The sequence below is a fragment of the Triturus cristatus genome, chromosome 10, assembly GCF_964204655.1.
Source record: "Triturus cristatus chromosome 10, aTriCri1.1, whole genome shotgun sequence".
Taxonomy (NCBI): domain Eukaryota; kingdom Metazoa; phylum Chordata; class Amphibia; order Caudata; family Salamandridae; genus Triturus; species Triturus cristatus.
Window position 1 is genome coordinate 642336714 of NC_140593.1, and position 26773 is coordinate 642363486.

Here is a 26773-nt window from a genome sequence, read left to right on the forward strand (position 1 = left end):
GCGTCCTCCTCAAAATATTGTCTTCGGGCTAGGACATTATGTAGACGACGAATATTGAGCGCCGTGTTTCGTCCGGACATGAAGCCCGATTGGTCAGGGTGTACTAAAGATAGAATCACTGACACCAAATGCAGGGCCAGCAGTTTCACCAGGACTTTCGCCTCCACATTTATTAAGGAAATTGGCCGGTATGAGCCACAGTCTTCTGCAGTTTCCCCAGCTTATGGATAACCGCTATCGAGGCCAGCCGTTGGTCCTCTGGCAAGACCCCTAATTCATAACTTTCCTCATACATAGCCCGCAGATGTGGCACTGCGTGGGAGGCAACCAATTTCAGAAATTCTATGGGCATCATATTCGGACACATCGCCTTCCCTGACTGAATAGCATTGATGGCTTTTCTAACTTCATCATCAGTGAGCTCCTTTTCTAAGAGGTCCCTATCAGCCGCATATCTACAAGGAGCTGTCTGGAATCTTCAGCCGTATAGGTGGTTGAAGGGGTATATATTGTTTCTAAATGGTTAGCAAATGCATTTGCAATCTCTTGTGGGTCAGTGATCTGTTGTGCATCCTGAAGAGTCAGGTGGGCACCCACCGCTCACTTTCTTCTCTCCTTTCCAGCCAGGCTAGCAGCTTCCCCGCCCTAACCCTCATTTCATAAAGCTTGTGTTGGGTATGCAAAAGATTCGCCCTCATATGTTCCTCTGCTAAGGTCCTATACTCTAGCTATTTAATAGCGAGTCGATGTATAGAGGCATCAGTGGTAGACCTTATGCACTCTTCCTCTAATGTTTGGAGTTCACTTTCCAGTTGCAAAAGTTGTTGCAGTCGTTGTTTACTATATCCCACTTTTAACGCCAGAGCTTGCCCCTTCACTACCACTTTAAATGCCTCCCATATGGTCCGCGCGGAGTCTACCAATCCTACTTTATCTTTGAAGTAATTAATGGTCTGTATGAGTAGGTTGGCTCGTATATCTGGGATTTTCAGCAGCCATGGGCTGAGGATTATGGTGGTACGTGGATGGTGTAAGGAGTGGTCAGAAATACCCCTCGGTAAAGCGTGGGGATTGCGGAAGCAACCTATGTCTGCGGCCTGTGTCAAGAAGTAGTCAATGCGGGACATACTTTTGTGGGCATTAGAATAATAAGTGTAGTGGGTCTCATCTGGCTGTAAAGATCTCCATATGTCTGTGAGGCCCATGGCCTTCGTGAACTCGGCCATGTGTGTTTGGGAGAGTGACTGGGGGCGGGTAGGGTGCCTATCTCGTTGGTCGTCCATCGTCATATTGAAGTCTCCCCTAAAATCAGTGTACCCAGTGGAAGGTCTACCAGTATTTTTCCCAGGTTTACCAATGCTTCTTTACCTATCACTGGCGGAAGGTATGTTGAGACTACATTAAGCTCTTTCCCTTCCCATTGCACCTCCAATAGAGCAAACCTACCCCCCGGATCCGCCCACGTACGTGTCGGAGTAAGAGCTAAATTATTTTTCATCAGCATACCTGTCCCTCGAGACCCCCAGGAATAGTCAGCATGGATCAGGAGCTTGTAACCCCACTGCGTGAGAGCCTTGGACTTATTACCAACTAGATGTGTCTCCTGCAGTAACACGATATCAGGGGCCTGTCTCTTGCGATATTGTTGGACAATACCCCTTTTGATTTTGTCCTCCATCCCATTCACATTCTAAGTCGGCACTGAAGTGGTACCTCTTTCTAACCTTCCATCAGACTGGCCATGGGTGGGGAGATGGGAGTATCTAGCATATCTCCAGGGCACATTCCTTGCATTCCATTGTTTCGGCTCCCTTAGTATGCCTCTCAACAGACGAGGAGACACAACGGTATAGAGAGGCCCCGTGGTTCAACTGTATGTACACATGACTTGTTACATTTTGTGACTCTCAAACACACATGAACATGAACCCCTCTACCCCTCCCACAACTCCTTTGCCTCCCCCTCCCTGCCCCCCTGCCAGCCCTCCCCCCCTCGCCGTAAGCTAAAGTAGCCTGTGTCTCAATTCAATTAGAACTGTGCCCCTGGTCCCCCCTCAATAAATGTCCCTTCAGTTCGCAGCAGTTTTACAGGCGTTTGGGCGGGGCATCAGCTCACTAACCACCACAGTCCACTGATGAAAGGAGGAAACTCCCCACTATTAGTGTCACTTATCTGTGTATGGGACTGCCCCATCGGTATAATGAAAAGTCGACTTTGTAGCAGTGGATAGTCGATCACATCGCCTCCCAAGAAGGAGCGCCACTTCAGTCACCCCCCTGACTGGATCCATTTGGTCGGAGGCCGTCATTCCCACCTCTGCGTGGCTTTTCAATGCGGTGCCATCCCTCCAGCCGGTCCCATGCATGCTCTGGCGAGGAAAAGAACCATGACTTGCCATCCGACTCTATTCGGAGCCATGCTGGAAAAAGCATGCCATATTTCACCCCCTTGTCACGCAACGCTTTCTTCACTGTAAGAAAGCTACGACGTTGAGTTTGGGCCTTCATGGTGACATCGGGGAAGAAGGTGATCACGCTGTTTTCGAATTTGAGCGGGGTATTGGCTCGTGCAGTCTGAAGTATTACGTCCCGATCTCTGTAGTTGAAGACTCTCACAATAATCGGTCGTGGGGGCTCCCCTGGCTTAGGCTGCCCCCCTGGGACTCGGTGGGCCCGTTCAATGGAGAAGTAGTCCGAGATTCTCTTGGACTGCAGATACTTCAGGATCAGAACTTCCACGAAGAGATCCACCTCCAGTCCCTCCGCACGTTCCGGGACCACAAGAATGCGCTCATTGTTTCTATGGGCCCTGTCTTCGTATTTGTCTAGTTGTTTCTTCATTGCAGCCTGCTGGTGTTGTAGTCTATTCACTTGCTGTTGAAGCAGGGAGGTATGTTGTTGAAGACCTGTAGTTACATCTTCCAGATCTTTCACTTAAGCGTCCATATTGCGCATATCTGCACGGATAAGGGAGACTTCAATGTTAACCGTGTCGATACGGGCTTCGAGGGACGTGCGCACTCCCGTTATTGCTTCCATTATGTCGTGAAGCATTAGGTCTGATGGAGATGGAGAGTTAGTTGGCTTATTAGGGGCTTCCTGCTGAGTGTTTTCCTGCCCCTCCCTCGCTTTAGTCCAGGCAAATTTGGCCAGCTTATTTTGGGCCTTTGGTTTGAGCCCTTTCTGCTTGCCATCACCAGGCCGCCAATTACCACTATAGTTTAGTCCTACAGGCCTGGTCACAGTAGTCTCCACCGCCTGCCCAGGGGGGTTAAGGACTCCCTAGTGGCCTGGCTGGTTTCCTAGGAACCAGCCCCCAGCCGCTATTCCTGGCACCGTGCATAGCCAATGGTTCTCGGGGCAGGGGGTGTTGTCTAGTGGCGTGCTGCCTCACACCCACCAGTCACAGTTCTATGGTAGCTTAAATCAAGCCAGAGCACATTTCTGGACGGGGGAGTCAGCGCTTCACCCTCTACTCCCCACAATGAGCCCGGAAATGCTCCGCACGTGTATCAAATTGCTCTGTAGTGAGCCTGTGCCTTGCTGCATATGAACTCAGCAAACTTGTTTCCCCTTATCTTCCTCTTCCGACCTATGCCACAGATCGCCGGTCCAAGGATTAGTCCCGCTCCCAGTGAGGCATTATTCAGGGGCCGCGCACTAGGTTTTGTTGGCAGGCGTGTAGGGCAGTCCCGCCCGGAGTTGCACTGTACCGAGACCCACCGGCCACTAAAACCGGGGTCTCAAGTTGCTCGTCGCCGCTCAGTCAGTTGCACTCCAGCCCCTCAGATGAGCCCATGCATAACTTGGGATCCTTCCGGATCGTAACGTCCCCGCAATGCCTTCTTTTGCCGGTCTCTGCAATGTTGGCTCCCCTGTTGTGAGGATTCCTGCCGAGTGCTCTCCGAGTGCCCCCGCTGCGCACCGCATACATCCAGACCGCTGGATCTGTGGGCCTCCCAGGTCTCCGACGCCAGGGTCTTGAGTTTCATGAGGCATGGCTCACCTCACAGCCCTCAGCCACTCCAGTCCCGATCAACAGCATTTGCGACTCTGATTCCGGCGTGCAGCGATCCCCGCTGCCAGTCACTACTTGCTTGCTTCTTCAGTAAGCAGGAGAGCCAGGGAGGCTCCACAGGGACCCCCGCTCCTTCTCCTCCTTGTCTAAGATGCCGCCATTTTCTACATCCCTGCTGCCGCAGCTCCACAATCTGGTCCAGGTCTCGGTATAGGAACGATTTAAGGTAACACCTGTCGCCACCGAAGTCAGGGACCAGGGATCCACCAGATCTGGGAACGGTACGGCTAAACTAATAGGATATTAGCAGGATAGACGGTGAGGGCTTTGGAGCCTCACTAATGCACGGCCATTCCTGTTGGCTGCTGGCCACTCCCCACAGTGCCGCCTTTTCTTGATGCTAAAAAAGTAAATGACACTCTGGAATGGCCATATGTGTTCAAGGTATTAACCAAAATGGACCTGGCTAGGTGTTTCATTAAAATTATCTTGTTCCGTAGGGACCCCTTGGCCAGAATGTTTATCAATGGGCAGTGGCACCTGGCAGTGTGTCCCCCGTCACAATTTCTGTGGAACCCTTGACCTTTGTATACATGCAGCTGCATGCACAAAGAATTTATATTGGTGGCAGGCCAGCTGGCAGAAAAATAATGTGCTCATCCAGCCAACATAAGACCACGTCAAATTGAATCCTAATAAGTTCTAACCAGAGAAACATAGAGGACACCAAATATTATAACCGGTAACAGCCATTATATTTGGTATCCCCTAAGGAAACCGGATGTAAAATCTTGTAGAATGATGCAAAAAATGTGAGACGGTATTGTAGTCTGTTGCCAAATAAAAGGCAACTTCAACTGGTGAATGACTAAAGGGTAACATGTGAAACATAGGGGATTCAAGATATTACAGCAATGCGTGATCCATAATATTTGGTATCCCCATAGTAAACGATGTTGGAAAGCAAAAGGAAGGGTGCTATTTGGCATAGAAACACTGTGCCCACCCAACCAACATAAGACCATGTCAAATTAAACCCTAGTAAGTCCCAACATGAGTAACACATGGAATACCACATATAATAGGACATAGAGGGCATTATACATGGTATCCCCTAAGGGAAAGTGGATGTAAAATATTGGGGAATTATATAAAAAACGTGAAAACATACTGTAGTCTGCTATCAAATATAAGGCAACGTCAACTAAGGGTAACCAGTGAAACAAAGAGGATACAAGGTATTGCAGCAATGTTTGAGCCATAATATTTGGTGTCCCCATAGTAAACAATGTTGGAAAGAAAAAGGAAGGGCGCACTTTGGCATAGAAATACTGTGCTAACCCATTCAACATAAGACAATGTCAAATTGAATCCTGGCTAATTCTAACTTGAGAAACATAGGGGATACCAAATATTATAGGCTGTATCGGCCATTATGTTTGGTATCCATAGGGCAACCGGATGTAAAATCTTGTGGAATGATACGAAAAAAAGAAAATATACTGTAGTCTGCTATCAAATAAAAGAAGTTCAAGTGGTCAATGGCTAAAGGGTAACCATGGAACGTAGGGGATAATAGATATTACAGAAATGTGTGAGCCATAATATTTGGTATCCCCATAGTAAATGATGTTGGAAAGCAAAAGGAAGGGTGCTATTTGGTATAGAAATACTTTGCTCCTCCATCCAACATAAGGCAATGTCAAATTAAATCCTGGTAACTTCTAACCCGAGAAACGCTGGGGATTCCAAATATTATAGGCCATATCGGCTATTATATTTGGTATCCCCTAAGGGAACGGATGCAAAATCTTGTGGAATGATGTACAAAATGTGAAAAGATACTGTAGCCTGCTATCAAACAAAAGGCAAATCCAATTGGTCAATGGCTAAAGGGTAAACCATGGAACGTAGGGGATACGATATATTACAGCAATGTGTGAGCCATAATATTTGGTATACCCACAGTAAATGATGTTGGAAAGCAAAAGGAAGGGTGCTATTTGGTATAGCAATACCTTGCTCCCGCATCCAACATAAGGCAAAGTCAAATTGAATCCTGGTAACTTCTAACCTGAGAAACACTGGGGATTCCAAATATTATAGGCTGTGTAAGCTATTATAGTTGGTATTCCCTAAGGTTACGGATGCAAAACCTTGTGGAATGATGTTCAAAATGTGAAAAGATACTGTAGTCTGCTATCAAACAAAAGGCAATTTCAGCTAGTCAATGGCTAAAGGGTAACCCATGAAACATAGGGGATACGAGATATTACAGCAATGCGTGAGCCATAATATTTGGTATCCCCATAGTAAATGATGTTGGAAAGCAAAAGGAAGAGGGCTAGTTGGTATAAAAAGACTGTGCTCCTCCATCCAACATAAGGCAATGTCAAATTGAATCCTGGTAACTTCTAACCCAAGAAACGCTGGGGATACCAAATATTATAGGCCACATAAGCTATTATAATTGGTATCTCCTAAGGGTACCAGAGGCAAAATCTTGTGGAATGTCGTACAAAATGTGAAAAGATACTGTAGTCTGCTATCAAATAAAAGGCAAATTCTATTGGTCGAATGGCTAAAGAGCAACCCATGAAACATAGGGATACGAGATATTACGGCAATGCATGAGCCTAAATATTTGGTATACCCATAGTAAATGATGTTGAAAAGAAAAAGGAAGGGGGCTATTTAGTATAGAAATACTATGCTCCTCCATCCAACATCAGGCAATGTCAAATTGAATCCTGGTAACTTCTAACCCGAGAAACCGTAGGGATACAAAATATTATTGGCAATATAGACTATTATAGTTTGTATCCCCTAAGGGTACGGATGCAAAATCTTGTGGAATGATGTACAAAATGTTAAAAGATACTGTAGTCTGCTATCAAACAAAAGGCAATTTCAACTAGTCAATGGCTAAAGGGTAACCTATGAAACATAGGGGATACAACATATTACAGCATTGAGTGAGCCATAATATTTGGTATCCCCATTGTAAATGATGTTGGAAAGCAAAAGGAAGGGGGCTATTTGGTATAAAAATACTGTGCTCCTCCATCCAACATAAGGCGAAGTCAAATTGAATCCTGGTATCTTCTAACCCGAAAAACACTGGGGATACCAAATATTATAGGCAGTTTAGGCTATTATATTTGGTATCCCCTAAGGGTACCGGATGCAAAATCTTGTGGTATGATATACAAAATGTGAAAAGATACTGTAATCTGCTATCAAATAAAAGTCAATTTCAACTGGTCAATGGCTAAAGGATAACCCATGAAGCAAGGGGGATAGGAGATATTACAGCAATGCATTTGCATGATATTTGGTATCGCCATTGTAAATGATGTTGGAAAGCAAAAGGAAGGATATTATTTGGTGTAGAAATACTGTGCTCTCCCATCCAATATAAAGCGATGTCAAATTGAATCCTGGTAACTTCTAACCCGAGAAACACTGGGGATACCAAATATTATAGGCAGTTTAGGCTATTATATTTGGTATCCCCTAAGGGTAGCGGATGCAAAATCTTGTGGTATGATGTACAAAATGTGAAAAGATACTGTAATCTGCTATCAAATAAAAGGCAACTTCAACTGGTCAATGGCTAAAGGGTAAACCATGGAACGTAGGGGATACGATATATTACAGCAATGTGTGAGCCATAATATTTGGTATCCCCATAGTAAATGATGTTGGAAAGCAAAAGGAAGGGTTCTAATTTCACGAATACGGTGCTAACCCATCCAACATTAGACCAGGTCAAATTGAATCCATGTAAGTTCTCATCCGAGAAACACAAGGGATACCACATTTTATAGGCGGTAGAGTCCATTATATATGGTACCAGATATTACAGCAATGCAGAAGCTGTAATATGTGGTATCCCCATAGTACAATATTATGGAAAACCGAGGTAAGGATGCCATTTGGCAGGAAAATACTTTGTTCACCCAGACAACAGAATGGCATGTCCTATTGAATCCTGGTAAGCTCTATCCTGAGAAACATAGGGGATACCAAATATTATAGCCCTTATGAGACATTATATTTGGTATCCTCCAAAGGAACTAGATGTGAAAGCTTGCGTAATGAAATCAAAAATGTGGAAAGATATAGCAGTCTGCTAGCAAATAAAAGGCAACTTAAGTTGGTATGTGGCTAAAAGATAACACTTGTTGGGGATTCTAGATATTACAGCACTGCAGAAGCCGTAATATGTTGTATCACCACAGTAATATATTGTGGAAAACACAGGAAAGGGTGCTATTTGGCAGGAAAATACTTTGTCCATAGAATGCCATGTCAAATTGAATCCTGGTAAGCTCTAACCCGCGAAATATATGGGATACCAAATATTATAGCCCAAACAAGACATTATATTTGATATCCCCGAAAGGAACCAGATGTGAAAGCTTGTGGAATCAAATGAAAAATGTGAATAATTATTGTAATCTACTATCATATAAAAGGTAACTTGAATTGGTCAGTGGCTAAAAGCTAACAGTTGAAAAGTAGGGGATATCAGAAAATACAGCAGTGTAGGAGCAGTAATATGTGATATCCCCACAGTAAAAGATGTTGGAAAACACAGTGAAGGGTGCTAATTGGCAGGAATATACTGTGTTCACCCAGTCCAAAGTATGCCATGTCAAATTGAATCCTGGTAAGCTTTAACCCAAGAAACATAGGGAACACAAACTATTATAACCCTGAGAAGGCTCTTGCTATCCCAAAAGGAAACACTGGGAAGCAAATGTAAAAATAAATGTTGGTATCTCCAGTTAGGGTCAAGCTACAAAAATGATGAAACAACTATTTTCTATTAGTTATTAAAATCCCAACTCAATGGTGTGGTTGTATTTTTAATGAATATTAGGGAAAGGTATATTTTAGAAAGTTAAATTTTCCCTGATTAAAGTTGCTTGGGCTAATTTTCATTCTCTCATAAGCAGTGGCACAGCCAGGAATATGCCGTGATGAATGGAATGCAAAATGATCATAGGGCAGGAAAAATGGCTTGGGAATCAGGAGTTGTTTTTCTCTTCCCCTGGCAGAAAGACTAGTGGGTTTGGCCGAGGAACTTAATTTGCTTCGATAGGGTGTCCCCTGTAACAGGCAAATGTTTGGTGACACCTGGAGAGGTCCCGGCTTATGTCCTTCTTATCAGGATGGCCTCAAATGCTACCTCCGGAACTTTTACCCATTCGCTTTGGGCGCCATTAGAAGCAATACACTAGTTGGTACCAAGCATTAATATGGAACCTCAAGACACAATTTTTCATCACACTTTATGGACCTGTGGAAGAAGAGAAGAGGAATGGACCTGATCTCTGTAACTAGAGCAGAGCCTTGAAGGATTGGACTTGCTTCCCCTTGTAACCAAGGCTATAAAGTAGACGCCTATTGACCCGTGTAGCTATAGGGCCACAACAAGCTGCAAGAGGACTTTTCCTTGAAGTGCCCAGCTGACCAATAACAACTGGATCTGACTTGCAACCTGCTGATAGCCTCTCCTGGATCGAGTCTTGACTCCCAACTGTTGTTTCTCAGGTCCTGGAATCCTTAGCTGTGTCTAACTGCACTTGTCATACCACCTCTGAAAAGTTGGGACTTACAAGGTTTTGGATTTCCAGTTCTCATTAGAACCAGAACACACAAACCCATTCTATCCACCCAAGGCATAGCCACGCTGGTTTGAAGAAAGTGGTTTCTCCCACTTGGAGCTTCGCCGCAGCAGCAAATCAGTGGGCCCTGATCGATAAGGTACCCAGCCTCATGGAATACACCTTCGGATACAGCCTGGCGGCTTAACCCACTGAAGGATTTTGACTTCAATTTCAGAGACTGAGTCCCAAGGAAAAACTCTACTGTGGCCATTGACTATCAATGGTGCGTAATCCTTTTCAGTGCTATTATCACCTTAATCTATAAAAGTCATATCTGTAGTATCCCTTAATGGATTATTATTGTTTTGGTGTCATTTTGCTTATTAAAATGTACTCTATTTTTATAATTCGGTGTGGGATTTTTATTGCTTGGTGTTTTTTACTTTATTACTGTTCTGACAGTGGATAAATAAGTCACACATAGTAAATTAAGCCTGTCTTATCTACACCATTCCTTTCAGCGGGTGGAGCTTAGGTTAATTAGTGACTTTGAAGGTCCACGCTGTCTCGAGTTGTGATTATTCCTTGAGATGTGTAGTTGTCCCCCCCAAATATGAATCCAATTTCTTGCAATCATAGAAGAAATGCATATTTTTAAGGAACTACTTTGTGTGCTTCTAGTTTTAGGTGTCCATGTCACAAGGAAAAAAGAAAACATAGTTGTATTGCTTTTTAGGTTGAGCCTAGGCAACGCACATGTGCTATCTGGAAGATCTGTTATCTTCATAAAGGAGTTTGCTCCTGCCTACTGCATACCATTGACTCAGTCAAGTGTCGCTCTTCTTTATAGCCTCCTAAGTGCTTCATGCAGCAATACCTCACTTCAGTTTTTCGCAGAGGAGCACCGCCTAAAAACAGTTTCTTTCCGCTTGCATTCTTCAGCTGTTGTTGGGGAGAACTATTTTTTCTTATTGTTGCAGCGCGGCAAGCCATACTTTATCACTGTGCAACAAATGTAAACCCCAGCTCGGATGTACAGCCGCCGACCCCTGCATATCTCTCATTCCCAGTACCCAACCCCCGTTTGTCTCATCAGTCAGTGGTGAGAATAAAATAGTGGAGGCTCGCCTGGATGCTTTGAATTTAAATGCATGAAGTCTGCCCTCCGTATGACAGTGCCTCTGCTAAGAGCCACCTTACTTCTATCGCTAGTACTTGTTTTGTGTTGCTGCGGCTGTATTATGTTCACGAGCCCTCAACCACGAATACGTAGTTTGTAATCCCTGTACCAAGATGGCGCATCCTACGCTGATTACCTTCAGCGTTGATAGTACCTTAACTAGTATGGCGCCCTTAGGGTGACAATGTGCGGGTGCTGCACTGGTCAAATTAATCCAGTTTTTGCCTTCCTTCTGCCTCCGGTGCTGGCTGAGCTGCTGGAGGCCGTGGAAGGCAGCAACAAGCCCATGGGGTCCACACTGCTGCAGCAGCAGGTGAAACTGGGCCTGGTGAAGCTGGAGCAGGCAACGTGCATGGCCTTGGAGCTCCATTTGTTCAGGTAGGGAAAGGGTGGTGGGCTGTCCGGGCAGGTACAGCATCACAAGTTCGGCAGGAGTGCTTTTTAATGCAATACATGCTGAACACCTGAAACTGTTATCTGCATCTTTGCAAGGCATACATGTTTATGGAGCGTGCTTTGGGTATAGTTAAACACCTGATTTGTGAGGCTAGACTATTGTTTTTTCAGAGCGCAGTGCAGCCTTATTTCTTCTTCCTAGTGCTTCAGTGAATGTATGTGTCAGGTGTTTGGTGGGAGAATGTGTTTCACCTAGCCCATCAATTAAAGCAATACATTAAACATTCTGGGGCCATACTACAGAGGAGTGCGCCGGCGCTAATTGTCGCTGTGCACCAGAGTATGTCTGTGTTTATGTGCGCTTGCATCTGTGCACTAATACAATATGCGCACAGATGCAAACGCATATCAACACAGAGTTCAAAGTCTGCGCCAACATCACGGCGCATTACAGGCTGATCCTCTGTAATGCTGTTGGGTGCATAATCTGGCGCACAGTGACAATTAGAGCTGGCGCAGTCATCTGTAGTATGGCACCAGAATGTGTTATCTTTTGTTTGGTCTTCCAATCGAGTAAGCAACAGAGATACTGGGAAGCTGCTGTTGTGAAGGCTCACTCGAAAATGTTGCAGTCCTCAGAACAAAAAGACGGTAATGCTTCCCCTGCTGTGCCAGTCATGCCATCCCTTCCTTGCCTTTACACGGTTACAAGTTGAAAGGCTCTGAAAACATGTAGCATGCCTTTTGTGTGCATCACATGCACTAGAGAGTTTACAAATAGGCCTATATTTGGCAGTCTCAATGCCACAGAGTGGCATAATTGTGTTTATCAACAGGGCATTGTCAACGTGTCCTTGCAACTTGCAGAACACCACATGCAAGGGCTATAAATGGGACCAGTCATCAGACTTTTCCTTCATCAGTCATAATTAGTAACTGTCTCTGGTAAGGTTTGATGGGACACAGCATTTAAGATTTGAATGGGTTAAACCAGTATCCACGTGTAATACTGTGTTGGAAGACTGCAGATTAGGCAGGCATCTAAGCAGCTGACCAGGAAGCATAGTTTCAGGTTGAGGGCACAAAACCACCACCAACTTCTGAATTGTAAATGGGATTTTGTGTTTATTGAGATCTGGGCCACCGTGTAGCCTGATATATCATCCAGTCTTTACCAAAGGTCCAATAAAGTACTAACATTTCCTTTTTTATAAATATTTTCCCTGTGAATCCATCTTTTTCTTTCCATACCGACCATCTGTAACTGTCCTACCTATGCATCATCTACCATCTTTTTATTCAACTGATCACCCAGACATCCATGCATGTACTCATACAGCTATCCATCCATTCAAGCATTCATACATATAGCTATCATTCCACCAACCCATCCATCCTAACTGCACCTCTGCTTCTTAAATGCTCAAAACTTGAGCTTGAAAACTCTTGTTTTCTAACTGATCACTCCACTGCAAACAAAAACAAGCATTTGCAATGCAATAGGTCTTGCATTTGCGAGAGTTTAAGCTATTGGCATTGTAAATGACAATGCCTTTTATTGATCTGTTTTGTAATTAACACATAAATAAAAAACATTGTCATTTACAATGCTAATAGCTCAAATTCTTGTAAATACGAGACCTATTTCCATGCAAAGAAGTAGCCGCCATTGTCCCAGGCTGCTTGGAAAGTGAAAGCACGCATGACGGGCTGAATGTTGCAGGAAATCCTGTTCTGCCTGTAGTAGGAGAAAATCATTTGAAAACCAGCCTTAGATTGTGCTGTGCAGCGTGAGGCATAAGCATGCACCAGGTTCCGTGCGTGAAAACTAGCCATGTGGTAAACCATTATTAAAGTGTGCTGTGCAGCATGAGACACAAGTGTGCCCAAGGAGCTGCGCATTAAAAATAGCATTATGGAAAACCAGCATTAGAGTGTGCTGTACCGTGTGAGACACGAGCGTGCACCAGGGTCCATGTATGAAAACTATCATTAGTGTGTGCTTTGCAGCATGAGGCATGAGAGTGCACCAGGATCCATGTGCAAAAAACAGCCATATGGGAAACCAGCATTAGAGTTTGCTGTGCAGCGTGAGGCATGAGCGTGCACCAGTATCCGAGTGCGAAAACCAGCCATGTGAGAAACTAGCATTAGAGTTTGCTGTGCAGCGCGAGATATGAGCATTCACCAGGACCAGTGCATTAAAACCAGTCCTGTGAAAAACCAGCATTAGAGTGTGATGTGCAATGTGAGACACGAGCATGCACCAGGATCTGTGCGCGAAAGCCAACCACGTGGGAAACCAGACCAAATATAGGGCAGCTGGTAAAATGCCAAGTATGTTGTATGAGTCAAACTAAACATGCACTGCTATTCAACTTACTGTGCAAGTTATATGTTTGTCATTAACACCATGTAACATATTCATTATATGAAAATCACAACACTTTGGGGCAGATTTACAAGCCCCTTGTGCCACTTTTGCGTCACTTTTCCCATGTTAAAAGTGATGCAAAAGTGGCACAAGGGGCTTGTAAATCTGCCACTTTATTTCCCCATTTTAATACTTTGCTTTTTTCATTGCCGTCTTTTTTACCTTTACCCTTTAATCTTTCTCACGTTTTGGTATTATTTTATGCCTTATTTGAACCCCTGCCGAAGTTTCTATTCTCTTCCCCTCATGTTATTTTGTTATGATTCCATATGCTTCAGAAATTGTTTCCTTGCTTTCACAATGTTCATTAACTTAATTGCTATTTCCGTTATGATTCATTCTCTGTATTTATGTTTCCTCCCGACAGATCCACTAAAAACCCGACATTGCTAACAGTAAGATGAGTCCCCTAAATGTCTTCCAAATGTTGTGGGGACTCAGTGCTAAAATTATTAACAGATGAAGACTTCTTGTGCCAACCCTACATTGAAACTCTGCTGATGCACCTATATGAAATTGGGACATCCAAGTGTAGGCTGCACAGGCTAAGGGGCTGACTCAGTTTAATTTCCGACCGCTGCATTACAATGCAGGCGGTCGGAAACTAAACCAGCAGTCATTATGGCTGGCTTCTGACAGGCTCAAGGAGCCCGTCGGCCTGTCGGAGGCCGGGATTATGATACTCAGTCACTAGCAGGCTTTCCATGCCAGCCTTTCCTTTGTGGCCTCTGTTTGGTGGCCGAGGGGGCACCTATGGTACCCCTTGTTAATACCTGCACCCCTTGGCAGGTACCTTGAGATGCCTGCCACAGGGTGCAGGGATTAACACCACCTCCCACTTCCCCCATGGGAGCATGTACTATGGCAGGTTTACTGCCATAATACCTACTCCCATAGGGAAATGTCAGAATGTGAGAGAACAGTGTTCGGTCTCATCCTAATCAGGTGGTCGGGACAGGAGGTTGGTTGTTCGTGTGTCCGAGATGGGGTCTGTGGGACACAAGTCCACTCGGCATCGTAATAGGTCCCTAAGTGTCTGCCACAGGGTGTGCAGAGCCCTCAGACAGTACCGCAAATATTAGTAAATCGAAAATGTTTTGACCCCCTCTTTAACATTTTACCTGCACTGAGTGTAACTTGCTAACTGTCTGCCATATTTGCAGATTTATCAAACAGCGCTAAAGTTATAAACAATTACAATTTCACTACCCCACTTTGATGGATTTAATGAGTATGCAAAACAGTGATGGATGAAACGATTGAATGAATCTCAGACACTGAAATTCACTCAGGGCTGCATCTCAATCCATTGTTATTTTGCAAACTATTAAACCTCAGTTTGGACCCAGCTATATGCAAATCAGTCTTGCCACTGCTCCAACAGGAACAGTCCAGCCCGAACTGCTAAGCCAGGTCCTCCCTGAACTGGATCACAAGCAACCCAGGACAGGTTTTGCCCTAGTTATGCCTAGTTTGCCCTAGTTAGGGTAAAATGGTGGCAAAGCTATTAGTAAATCAAATATATGTTTGACCCCTCCACCTTTAACTTTGCCCTCCTGGTGTATCTTTATGAAACCTCACATAGCTGCACTGGGTATTACTTGCTAAATACTTGCCACGTTGACAGAGACTGATCAAACAGCCTAAAAGGTAATAGGAAATTAACATTTTTCTGACCCTCCTTTAAGTATTCCCAACTATTAATGAAATGGCACAAAACCTGACCTACTAACAGAAAACTAATCCTTCCCTGCTTCTGCCAAATTTGGTGAAGATTCATCACACAATGCTCATCATTAATATTGTTTCAAAAATATTGTTTCACACTAATATCTTAACCCAAGCAATTGAGGTGACAGGAATATCATGGTACAGACTTACAGACTATTACAAGTAAGAGTATATTTTGTAAGTGTTTAAATCATTTTTAAAACATAGCTGAATATAATATTGATGTCTGTTTGAAAGTTTTATTATTTTGTGTGTTTTAAGTAATTAATATGTTAATTTTAGTTGTTTGTATATTCTTGTTTTGTATTTTGGCTATGTTTAAAATGCTGTTTTCAAGCAGATTTTAATTCTTTTATAATTATTGGTTAGTTTTGGGGTTTTTAAATATGGATTTTGATGTTCTTTTGCACATTTTTTACAATTAGTTACATTTAATTGGTTAAAATTGATAATGTATATTATGTAACTGTTACATTTTTAATGCTATGAATAATGTTTATTTATATTTTCAAAAGATTAATTATATTATTCGCTCTGTAAATTATTTAATTAATCAAGTTCCTAATTGTGTTTTATTTTAATCAGCTAATTATATAAATTATGTAATTGATTATATTAATTTATGTTTTAATTTGCATTTGAAAAAAATCTTTTACAACTTAAAAAAATTTGGTGTAATTTATTTCTTTTAGTATCATTTCACTTTGCTGTATGTTGTTGCCATTTTAAGAGAGTTGGGTGGTATGTGCTTTTACAATATGAATAATGTTTAAATTGGTATTTATTTAATAATTACTTTTTGTATTAAACTTTAGTCATTTTAGTTGTGCATAGATATTGTTTTCTAATAGGAAAATTACTTTTTAAATAGTGTTTTGAATTTTTATGCTAATTTGGAAGTTTGTGATTTTTTTTAGAATATATTTTAAATGATTACTATATATTTTCTTCAACACTTTCTTTACTGTTGCTTAGTTTTGAGTTGGAATAGTAAATCACACCCCTTCCAAAGTCCAATACTTTCAGCAATATTTCCTAGGTTGGAGTGGGAATAGAAAATCTGCCCCCCCCCGCCCCCAAATTCTGTGCTTTACCTACTTTTGCTTAGTGTGAAGTGGGAATAGTAAATCTCACCCCTCCAAAGTCCAATATTTCACTAACGATGCTTAGGTTGGTGTAGGAATAGTAAATGTGACTCCTAAAGTCCAACACTTTCCCCACTGTTGCTTTGTTTGTGGATGGAATACAAAATCTGACCCATCCAAAGTTCAATAATTTCACCAATGTTGCTAAAGTTGGAGTGGGAATGGTAAATCTTACCCCCTCAGATCCAGGGCTTTCCCTACTGTTGCTTGGGTTGGAGAGAGAATGGTATATTTGAACCCTTCAAAGTCCAGCGCCTTCCCAACTGTTGCTCAGGTTGGAGTAGGAATAGAAACCTGACCCCACCAATGTTCAGACCCATTCCCCAAAGTCCAACACTTTATCAACAGTTTCTTAGGTTGAAATGAGAATTGTAACTCTGACCCCTCCAAACTCCCAACACTTTCTTTGCCCTTTTGTAGCTTAGGTTTAAGAGAAAATAGAATATGAAATTCATCTGAAGTACAATAATTTTTCTACTGGCTTGTAAGTTGAAGTGCAAAGTAGTAAATGTAATCTTCAAAACTTTTATTTTTTGAACTTTTTTGTTGAATTTGCAATGTGAACTTTGTTTTACTTATGTGTTTAGTTTAAGTGTTATTTAAATGAAGTTTAATTGCTTTTTTGTGTTTCTTAATAGGATGTAGCATTTTAAACGTGTTTTCCTTTTAGTTGGAGATATATCTTTTTGTAGTAAATGTTTTTTTTTATTATTTTGCTTTTTTGCATTTTATTTTATAGTAACCTTTGAGTAACATTTATTTTTATGTGGTTTTAAAATGTAATTTTAATTATTTAATAAATATAATGTAGAATTGTAGTTGTCTTCAATGTTCTCATTCTAAATATGCATTATGTAAATTGAGGGCCGGGCTAACATTAGGTGTTGGCATTGTGCCTCTTTGTCATGCAGCCATGGTGCAAAATGCTAGTAGATATTTACAAAGCTAATTGCCCCTTGCGTGGCTTTGTAAAGAAATGTAAAGCAATGCAGTGGCTTGTTCTACATTACGTTACACATCGCTCTGGGAGGTGTTGCATTGGTGGAGCATCGGTGTCCCCATATATCCACACATGGATTTTATATAATCTCGGATTTACAAAGGTTTGAAAATCTCGCATTGCATGAAATTGTTTTGCCTCCCAGAGGATGGCTTAATGAGGAGAAAAAGCTTTTTTTCTCCTTGTTATTTCCTCTTTATGTGTGTGCTGCACTCTGGAACACACATAGTAAGAGGAAAATGACTCAAGAGATTTTTGTGCGGGGAGGTATCTCCCTTCCTGCACTCAAACAATTCTCCTTTTAATGCAGGCATCATTGCACCGTGGTGCAACGGTGCCTTCGCTGCCACAATGCAGCTTCAAGTGCGCAAGAGCTATGAGAGAGCAGAAGTGCACCATACCTTAGAATTGTATTTAGTTGTATATTATTTCTTATATACTTGTTTTAGTTATATTTATTTTCGATTATTATATTTTAAAAAAATGAGTTACCTTTATTTTTATATTTTTTGCACTTATTAGCGATTTAACACTTTTTCCCATCCCCTTCATGCATCTCCTCAAATTTGAAATAATAATTTGAAGGTACTAAGGAGCTGGTTATGACTGAAGTTCGTCCGCCATTGTATCAGGGATTGGGACCACCCGACATGCTGTCGGCGGTCCCATAGTAGTCATTACAATGCGACCGCCACCATGACGTTTGCTATGCCTATATTTTACATTGCAAAAGTCACACAATTGATGGACGGAATGCAGAACAATTCATAACATTCACCCCCAGTCAAGTGATCTGGGTTAAATCCATCATTCTTTTGCTCACCGTGCCACCCTAGTTTTGACCCTGCCATATGCAAATCAGTCTTGACCCTGTGTCTCATGGGAACAGTCCAGCCCGAATTGCCAAGCCAGGTCCTCCTTGGACCGGAAACAAGCTTCCTAGGAACAGTTTCGGGATTTCAGCCTATATCTTTTTACTGGGGTGAATGTATGACATTGTTCTGCATTCTGTCCATCAATTGTTCTTTTTGCATTTGTCACCCCGAGTGGGATGGGTATGCCCAGACGTGGGTCTTGTGCTTCCCAATGCCACTGGAGTCGAGCTATCTTGGCTGAAGAGGGGCGAAACCCCGAAACCAGTCCTAGGATGCTTTTTTCCAGTCCAGGGAGGACCTGGCCTGGCAGTTTGGTCTGGACTGTTCCCATTGAGCACAGGGTCAAGACTGATTTGCATATGGCTAGATTCAAACTAAAATGGCATGGTGAGCAAAAAAATGATGGATTTCAGCCCAGATCTTTGTACTGGGGTGAATGTATGACATTGTTCTGCATTCTGTCCATCAAATGGTCTTTTTGCTTTTTTTATATTTTACATTGCGGTGGGTGCTGCCCCCACAGCAATGTAAAAGCGGGACATGTTACACATCCCTGCACTATGTGGCAGGAACCATGCGGTGCTTGCCACATGGTACAGGGATATGTAGGGGTTCCACCATAGGTGCCCCACAACAGCCAAAATTCAAGGGCAGAATTGGGGCCCATTACTGATCCCCAAGTCCCTTTTTAGTTTGCCTTCACATGGCAGGTAGCCATGAAATGTCTGGCAGAAAGGGAGATCATAATCCCTACGGCGGTGTCTGGTAGGCACCACCAGCATTGTAGGGACTACAAGCCCCTTCGCCACCCTGGCGGGCTCAAGAAGCCCATTGGATACGTGTCGGTCTTTATGACAGCCACACATCCACCCGCCATCATAATATGGCGGGGGGGTAATGTTGGTTACGATGGCAGGGAGACTCCCTGCCATTGTAATCAGCCCCTAAGTGTCTGCCAAATTTCAAGGTTATTCATCAAAATGTGCAAAAGTTATAAGAAAATTAACATACAGCTTTTCAACTGACATGATGAACAAAAGTATTAACCCTTTAAAGTCCAACCAGCACCTTTTTTAAATGTAACAATCTCTAAAACTACTGAACCAATTTACACTGAATATAAAAAATAGGCCTGGGCTTAGTTTGCGTAGTTTTGCTCTGCAGAACTCCGCGAAGTTCCAAAAACAACTCCGAGAAGTTCCACGAGTGGCGGAGTGCAGTGCGAACTGCAGTTTGTGCTGGTATTCCTGCAGCTCATGTAGAAAGTCTACCCGAGCAGCAGCTCTCGCTCACGAGCTTACCATTCGCGATCGCTAACTTACCGTTCGCGACTGCTAACTTACAGCTCGCGAGCGGAGAAAAAACTCCGCTGCACATCGCGAAGCGGAGTTGCCTGCACTTCGTGAACTCCGCGGAGTGCGTAGTGCAGAAAACTCCGCAAACTCAGCGAACGGAGCGAAGTTCACCGCCCAGGTCTAATAAAAAAAGCACACTTTCTAAGTTAATTTCGGTTGGCATGCCAAGTTTGATGTATATCTGTTAAGCCATTTTTCCTCTAGCTTTAAGCAAAATGTCAAATGGGAGCTAAGATAGGAAATTATACATTTACCCCGTTAACTTTTTTCCCATTAACGAATTTTCACGAAACTTGTACCACTAGGTTGTAGACTATTATTTTTTTTATCCAACACGTTTCCCCATGTAAGAAACTATTTTGCTGATGGATATATTAGTGATCTGTTCAACAATTTGCAAATTTACTTAACAGATGTTGTGGCCTTTATCCCTGAAGTGTCTAACAACTTTGAATTTCTCATTCTAAGTATAAATGTTACATTTATGTAAACTAGTTTTCATTTTGCGTTCGATTTTACCAATGTAAATTTAGTCCATGGGGTTTTCAAGAGGCATACACAATTGGTTGTATAACAATTATATATATTGTTGGCCCTTGTGCGCATGAGTGACAGTATTTCCCATGATGAAAGCATGACAGTGACATCAATTGTGGCATGGTACAATCCTTTAGCTTTGTTGTAGTGGGCACTGGATCTCTGTTTGTTTCTTGAACCTAAGATTTCCTTGAATTTGTTTGTCCTTTGGAAAGCAAACAAAGGTTTAGCAGGTAAAATATTGTTGAAGTCAGATTCTTGTTCAGGAATGACTAGTGTTTTATTATTAATACAGGTCTCTGAGAAGATACCTTGGTTTCAAAATGGACTGGAGCAAGCTTTTAAATTTGAAATTGAAATAAATAGATACTGTACAATAAACTATAGAACTAGTATAAAATTATCACTACATTTGAATATGAACGTTTGGTTTTCACTGGCTATCAAATCAGACATTATAGCTGTGCATCAAGTTTCAGTCTAGGGAGTTCATTCTACGTATTCTATTAAGGCGTTAGCTTGAAGCCTTTTTGGAAAGAAAGCATAAATTAAAAATGTGATCTAACCAGTCGTTTATTTGAGAAGTGGAGTTCTTTGGACATGAAGTTTGTGTTCTCCTCTATGGATGTGCATTGGCAGTTTTCCTCCAGTGACATATGAAATTGATTCTAGCTCCTATAGATGCCAAGATTGTTCCTGTGCTGAGATTTTCTCTCTACTTAATATAAGCTTCTTGGAGATATGATTTCTGTTTTGGTGACAAGTGCATTCTTTTATTTTTCACATGCAGAACTCTGACAAGATATTTGCTGCTAAAATTGTGAATCATTTGCTGTTGTTTATTAACAAGACTGTGGAGGCTCACCAGTATGTGCTGGAGGAATTCCAAGGCGCTGCCCATCAGTTCAAAGGGAAGGTAAGTTAACCACCTAGGGAAGGAATACTATGATATTTAAAACACGAAATGGGTCTGTGTTCAGCTAATAAAATCTCCTGAGAGAGTACTGAATAGCAGCTCACCTAAGTACTGTAAAGTCTGCATAATTGATATTTGTCTCTCATTGGAGACAGCTTAAGCTATCTGCCAAAGTAAAAGCTAAAAAACAAATTTCAAAGCTAATAGTCCCGGCTTATATTTGAAAGTGTGTGGATGCTTCCATCCTTGCAATCACTCACGTTTCTTGCACTCAAGCTGTTGGTAGTATATGATTGTGTATCTGAATGAGGAGTGTGAGCGTTGTTTGAGTGTTAGCACCCACTAGTATGCGGACATTAGTCTGCGTACAATTACTATGCAAGCGTTACAATGCATGCGATGTAACAACGCGTAGCCTTTAGTACACAAGTTGTTACATCGCATGCATTGTTACAATGCATACGTAGTCGGTGAGGGGGTGTCCATTTTCAGGAAAAGGGTCTGCTGCATGCGCAAGTCTGTGAGGGGGTGCGTGCCTGCCCTCGGGACTCATTATTCTGCCTGCTCACTACGGAGGAAGCAGGAGGAAGAAGGAAAGGGAGAAGATTGGAACCAAGCGTGGAGGTGAAGAGAGGAACAATGAGGAGAGAGAGGTAAGAGGGGCTGTGTAGGGTTGTGTACTTGTGTTTGTGTAGTGTAGAGTAGTGTTGGGGTCGTGCAGGGTAGTGTACTTGTGTTTGTGTAGTGTAGAGTAGTGTCGGTCATGCAGGGTAGTGTTTGGGAGTAGGGACAGGACTGGGGTAGGGGCAGGGTCGTGCTGAGGTGTTGCAGGGATTCTGCTCATGAACAGAAATATGCGCAGGAAACCAGGACATCAGTGAATTGTGGTGTACCAAAAATTCACCTCAGTACCCAGAACCCCTATCCGACCAGCATCAGTGTCCCATTCGTTATCCGTATTCTCTCGGAGGTCCCAATGTATAGACAACCCAGAACAGGCGACTTAGAGTACTCTCAGAAATGGTGGGAATCGGAAAGACCTGTTCGTTATTATTCTCATATCAGTCCACAACAAGAGTAATAAGAGACACGGTAAAGTTTAAAAGGTTTATTTTATAAACTACGTGTCCTAAGATGCAGTACTTTAGCTAACATAAGCAGACAAATGATTATAATTAAAACCATCAGCATTGTTACAATACCATAGAAAATGAAGGGAGAAATCATATTACAAATGACAGTGGAATACAGCCACCTTCCCTTAGCTAGTAGGCCAGTATTATTATACTAATAGAAGGTCTCTAGGCTTGAATGGGGAACCCCATACCGTAAAGATCAGCTTAGGTGAATCACATTAAAGGAGCAGCTTTGCTCTGCACCTGGAAATGTTCTTCTCCAGAATGTGTTTCTAATGCATGCAAACAGTAATATTAAAGGCTCTCGACATTCAGGTATTTGCAGCTATGTGCATATTACGGCTAGAGAGTGGGCCGATCAACCTGAACTCAAAAACATACATTGTCTGGCGGCTCAGAGTGTTTTGCACGCAATGTTCAGACCAAGGTCGCAGTGCACGTCTAGGGATGTGAACAACAGCCAGTTCTCATGTGAAGAAAAGGCAAGCAAGCAGTTTTCAAATAATAACATGTCTTTGCAGTGTCGTGTGCAAAAGCAGCAAAAGTGGCAAGATGGCTTTCTAACACGCTTATGCTAACATAGCAATGTATGCATCTAAATCGCCGCCTTCACTACACCCCCCCTTGATCGGACCACGAACAGAAAGGGATACAAAAAGGAACGCAGAGTTCAAGTTCGATAGAGCGGAACCAAGTGCATGTATTGGAAATCCAAATAAGTGAGTGAAAGTTCGGAAAAAAAACATTAAAAAAAACAAAATGAAGGGAAAAAAGAAAATGGTAAGTCAATACATCATGCTAAGGCTCAACGAGCCCAGATGTTGGAACACACACAAAAAATGTGTGGTTAGTGCAAGAGAAGCTAAACGATAATCAAGTTAATCCATCAATGTGTAAGCACAGTACGTAGCAACAGCTTCCAAGTCATTGGAACGATTTGCAAATGTGTCCGCCATTCAGTCTAATAAGGTAAACGAACATACATGTTCTTCGACCACTGGAGCCTCTAGCACATTCAGAGGACAACTGGCGTGTTCTTCTAAATAAGTTTGTGCCAAGAAGTCATACGCTGCCATTCCGATGTCTCAATTCCCTAGGACTCCATGTGCCGCTCCAGAGGCCATAATCCTAACACCAGAACAGTCCAACTCATGAGCCGCTAATGGACTCATCAGTCGATCATAATCCGGGGCAGGAGATACCGAGTTTGACAAGCACAAATCCAGAGCCCATTCGAAAGGACAATCTAGGCAATGAAAAACAGGTTGTACGCATGTAAAGTAGGCAAACCGGAAGGATAATCCATAGGCTATGCTCAGGGTAGCCAGTGGTAAAGTTCCATAGTATTCAAGCATCCGGTTACGAAGATGGAGCAGCCAGGACAGGCTGTCGCGTGACACAAAGTGTGCAGCCATTGCACAGTACGCATACCAACAGGAGCACGCCAGCCGTGAGGGCGAGAATCAACGGGAGCCCTCCAAAGACGCTGGAAAAAATAGAATGAAAAAAGGCCAGTATCACACCAAAAATAGTTTGGATGGAGGTCACGAGGCCGGAGCCCACAATTTAGAAAAAATGCGCCAAGCCAGTTGTTGACGAGGCGTTAAATATAGTTTGAATCAGGGCACCAAAATGAAGTGGGAGATCAGTATTTAAAAGCGCCTGCACCTCGGTACAGGTGTTGGCTACGTGAAGGACAAATGTTTCACGGGACGAAGTCAGAGCGACTTCTTTTCGAGACAATAGAGCCCTTATTCTGCTCATCTTGTTGAACTCTGCTTTCAAGGTTGGAATGGAAGGCCAGACGGATACATCCAGCCACCCATGCGGGGGTGGGAAAAGGACATTTTTACAGCAGACTACTCTCTGTGATACAGTCACAAAGCAAGGAATTCCCACTAGCATCCCACAGCAAGCCTCATTATTTAAAAGCAAATAACTACCGTTAGCTAACAACTTGAAAGATGGTGTAATAGCTGGCACTGGAATCCCTTTCAGGACGCATGCTAAATTAGGCGCTTGCACATTGCACGCGCCATGCAATTGGATGTGCCTACAGACTACAGAATGATCAGGTGTGGAAGAGCATTCCTCACCCTTCAAATAAACTTCTTTCCTTCTCTCATGCACCTGTATGTAAATGGGAGTGACCATACTTCATGCAGGAAAGCAGTACCCAACTGTTCATATCTGCCTAGGGCATAATGCTTCATGCACAATCTGAATTTAAACAAAGGAAATGGCAATGTGATTAACCCGTGGATAAGCCACACAGCTGAGTTCAATTCGGCCACTGAGAAAGGCAAAGGTTCTAATTTTTCAATATGCAGTAATGAGTATGTTGCATCTTTCATGGACATGAATTGTTGTTTCGCAGTTAGGTTAAAAGGAAGGAATAATGATGAAGTATTCATATTGTCCCAAGGGACTCTCCCAGCTTTTAACGTCTGCAATGTCCATGCAAACTGCATTATAGAACGCAATGGATTCTGACCATGATACAAAACAGACACATCATCCTGCACGATATCAACAACAGATGAAACAATAATATCTAATGTTTAAATTCTGGAAGAAAGGGTGTTAATGCTATCATCTATAACAGCTAGCACTTTTTCCATATTGGCTTGATCAATAGCTCTCAATCTGGAAGCAGCTTCAATTTGTGATAACTTCCAAACCTTGTTATAAATAGCATACACCCATCTTTTGGATCTGCCACCCACAGGACCCTTAACAAAATCATTCAAATCTATTTTGTCATGTAATTTAGATGAATGAACTTTAACAGATGCCAAGGTGGAGTGTTGCAGCCAAGACTGGAATAACTTCCCAACTGAGTAGGTACTAACAGAATGAGAAGATTCAAAGTGGGGGTCTACGCGAACCTGCGTATACCCAGGCTGCAGACCCAAAAAACGATGTTGACAGGAATCTGAACTCGTTTACCAAGTCAACCATCCTTCGGAGTGCAACTTGGAAATATTGAAGGATGTATTAGTAATGTATGACTGCAACGCATCAAGGGACAGATCTGTATGATTATCCCAATTTGGATAAGCACGCAGATCTGGAATAGAGGGGGAATTCAGCTTTTTAGAAGTAGCCAATCCAGAACAGGTGGTCTGAAAAATAGTTGAATTCAAAAATAATATGTGGTTCGGGATGAGGCAGGCACGATGCAAAGCTTCTGTTCCTTGTACCTGCCATGGTTTGATACCCCAAACAGATTTAAGATCAATAGTATCTTTCCATAGATCATAACCCCCGACCGCTACATCATCCATAAAGGATTTGGAATACAATAATTTAGTGTGTGTCAGCCTAACCTTCGAGGCGGACTCCACTGCCATTTTAAAATAAAGGGCGGCAAGCTTTGAAACACTGAAATCAGTAAAGTAGGCAAATTTGTTCACCAATGTGCTTGAGCTGCCTAACATTGGCGTTGGACAATGTTCCCATTGTGTATAATTTACAAAATTACGAAACGTATTCGCTTTATGTTGGAAATGATTGCCATAATGATGATAGCAAAACAATTCTCCGTAATTAGCAGTGTCTAAATACAAATCTTCAGCATCAAAAGCGACATAATATTTCAAATAAAAAAACAGTGCTTCTATGGCCTGAACGTCCCAATCATCAGAGCGGATGTTTTGTTTAACCACATCACCCATAGAAACACGAAATACATTCGGAACATTAATAACCTCAGTGGGTCCATGAATTTGAAATTTAACAGCATCCCAAGCAATCCCATCTAACACAGGCCAGGCAGTAATATTCACAAAAGTCTGGTCTCTCTTCATGATGTGTGAGGAGGAGTGGGGGGCCAAAATTCCATCAATTAGTCTAATTGTAGATCTTTCTTTTAGATAGTGTCCGTTCACTAGACAAAAAAATACCACCACAAATCCGATCAACATAAACAAAAAAATACATATGAGCATTAGCCAAATGTAAGTCCAAGGATGAATCAAAAAATGTCTTTTAAACCAAACAGCAAAAATAGAAACTTTTGATGGGGCTCTTGAAGTCATAGAGTTAGTATCAAAGGAGAAACGTGACTGGGTAACTGCGGTTGATTGTAAAACAAGTAATGTTACATCTGCAGGATAAGCATACTCAGTATCTTCAGGTAGACCACCAGCCGGTGGTAGCAACAAAGGATCAGTAACTGTATGCATCTCGATGGCAACATCAGGCATGGTGGTAGGAGCCAGAGCCAAAGCAGAATTTCTCAGCATCGCAGGGCAAGAGACCGCTGGAGTCATATTAAGAAGAATCAGCCACTCGCTGTAGTTTGACATTGTCAATGGGGATGTACCTGTTATCCTTGCGACCAGGAAGTGGAGGTAAAATGACTGTTCTTGCACCCTGCACGCCAAGCACTGGAACCGGGGCACGATAAGAGGGGCCGAACTCCTTATTG

At 42.6% G+C, this 26773-nt stretch overlaps 1 protein-coding gene across 2 annotated transcripts in view; it reads left to right on the forward strand.

Moving 5' to 3' along the window:
- PDIA2 (protein disulfide isomerase family A member 2) overlaps nt 1-26773 on the forward strand; it is a 709180-nt gene that overhangs the window by 347542 nt on the left and 334865 nt on the right. For both annotated transcript variants that reach the window (XM_085632194.1, XM_085632195.1), the window contains exon 6: nt 21080-21205. In XM_085632194.1, the coding sequence (XP_085488320.1) occupies nt 21080-21205 (126 nt within the window). The remainder of the gene's footprint in view (nt 1-21079; nt 21206-26773) is intronic.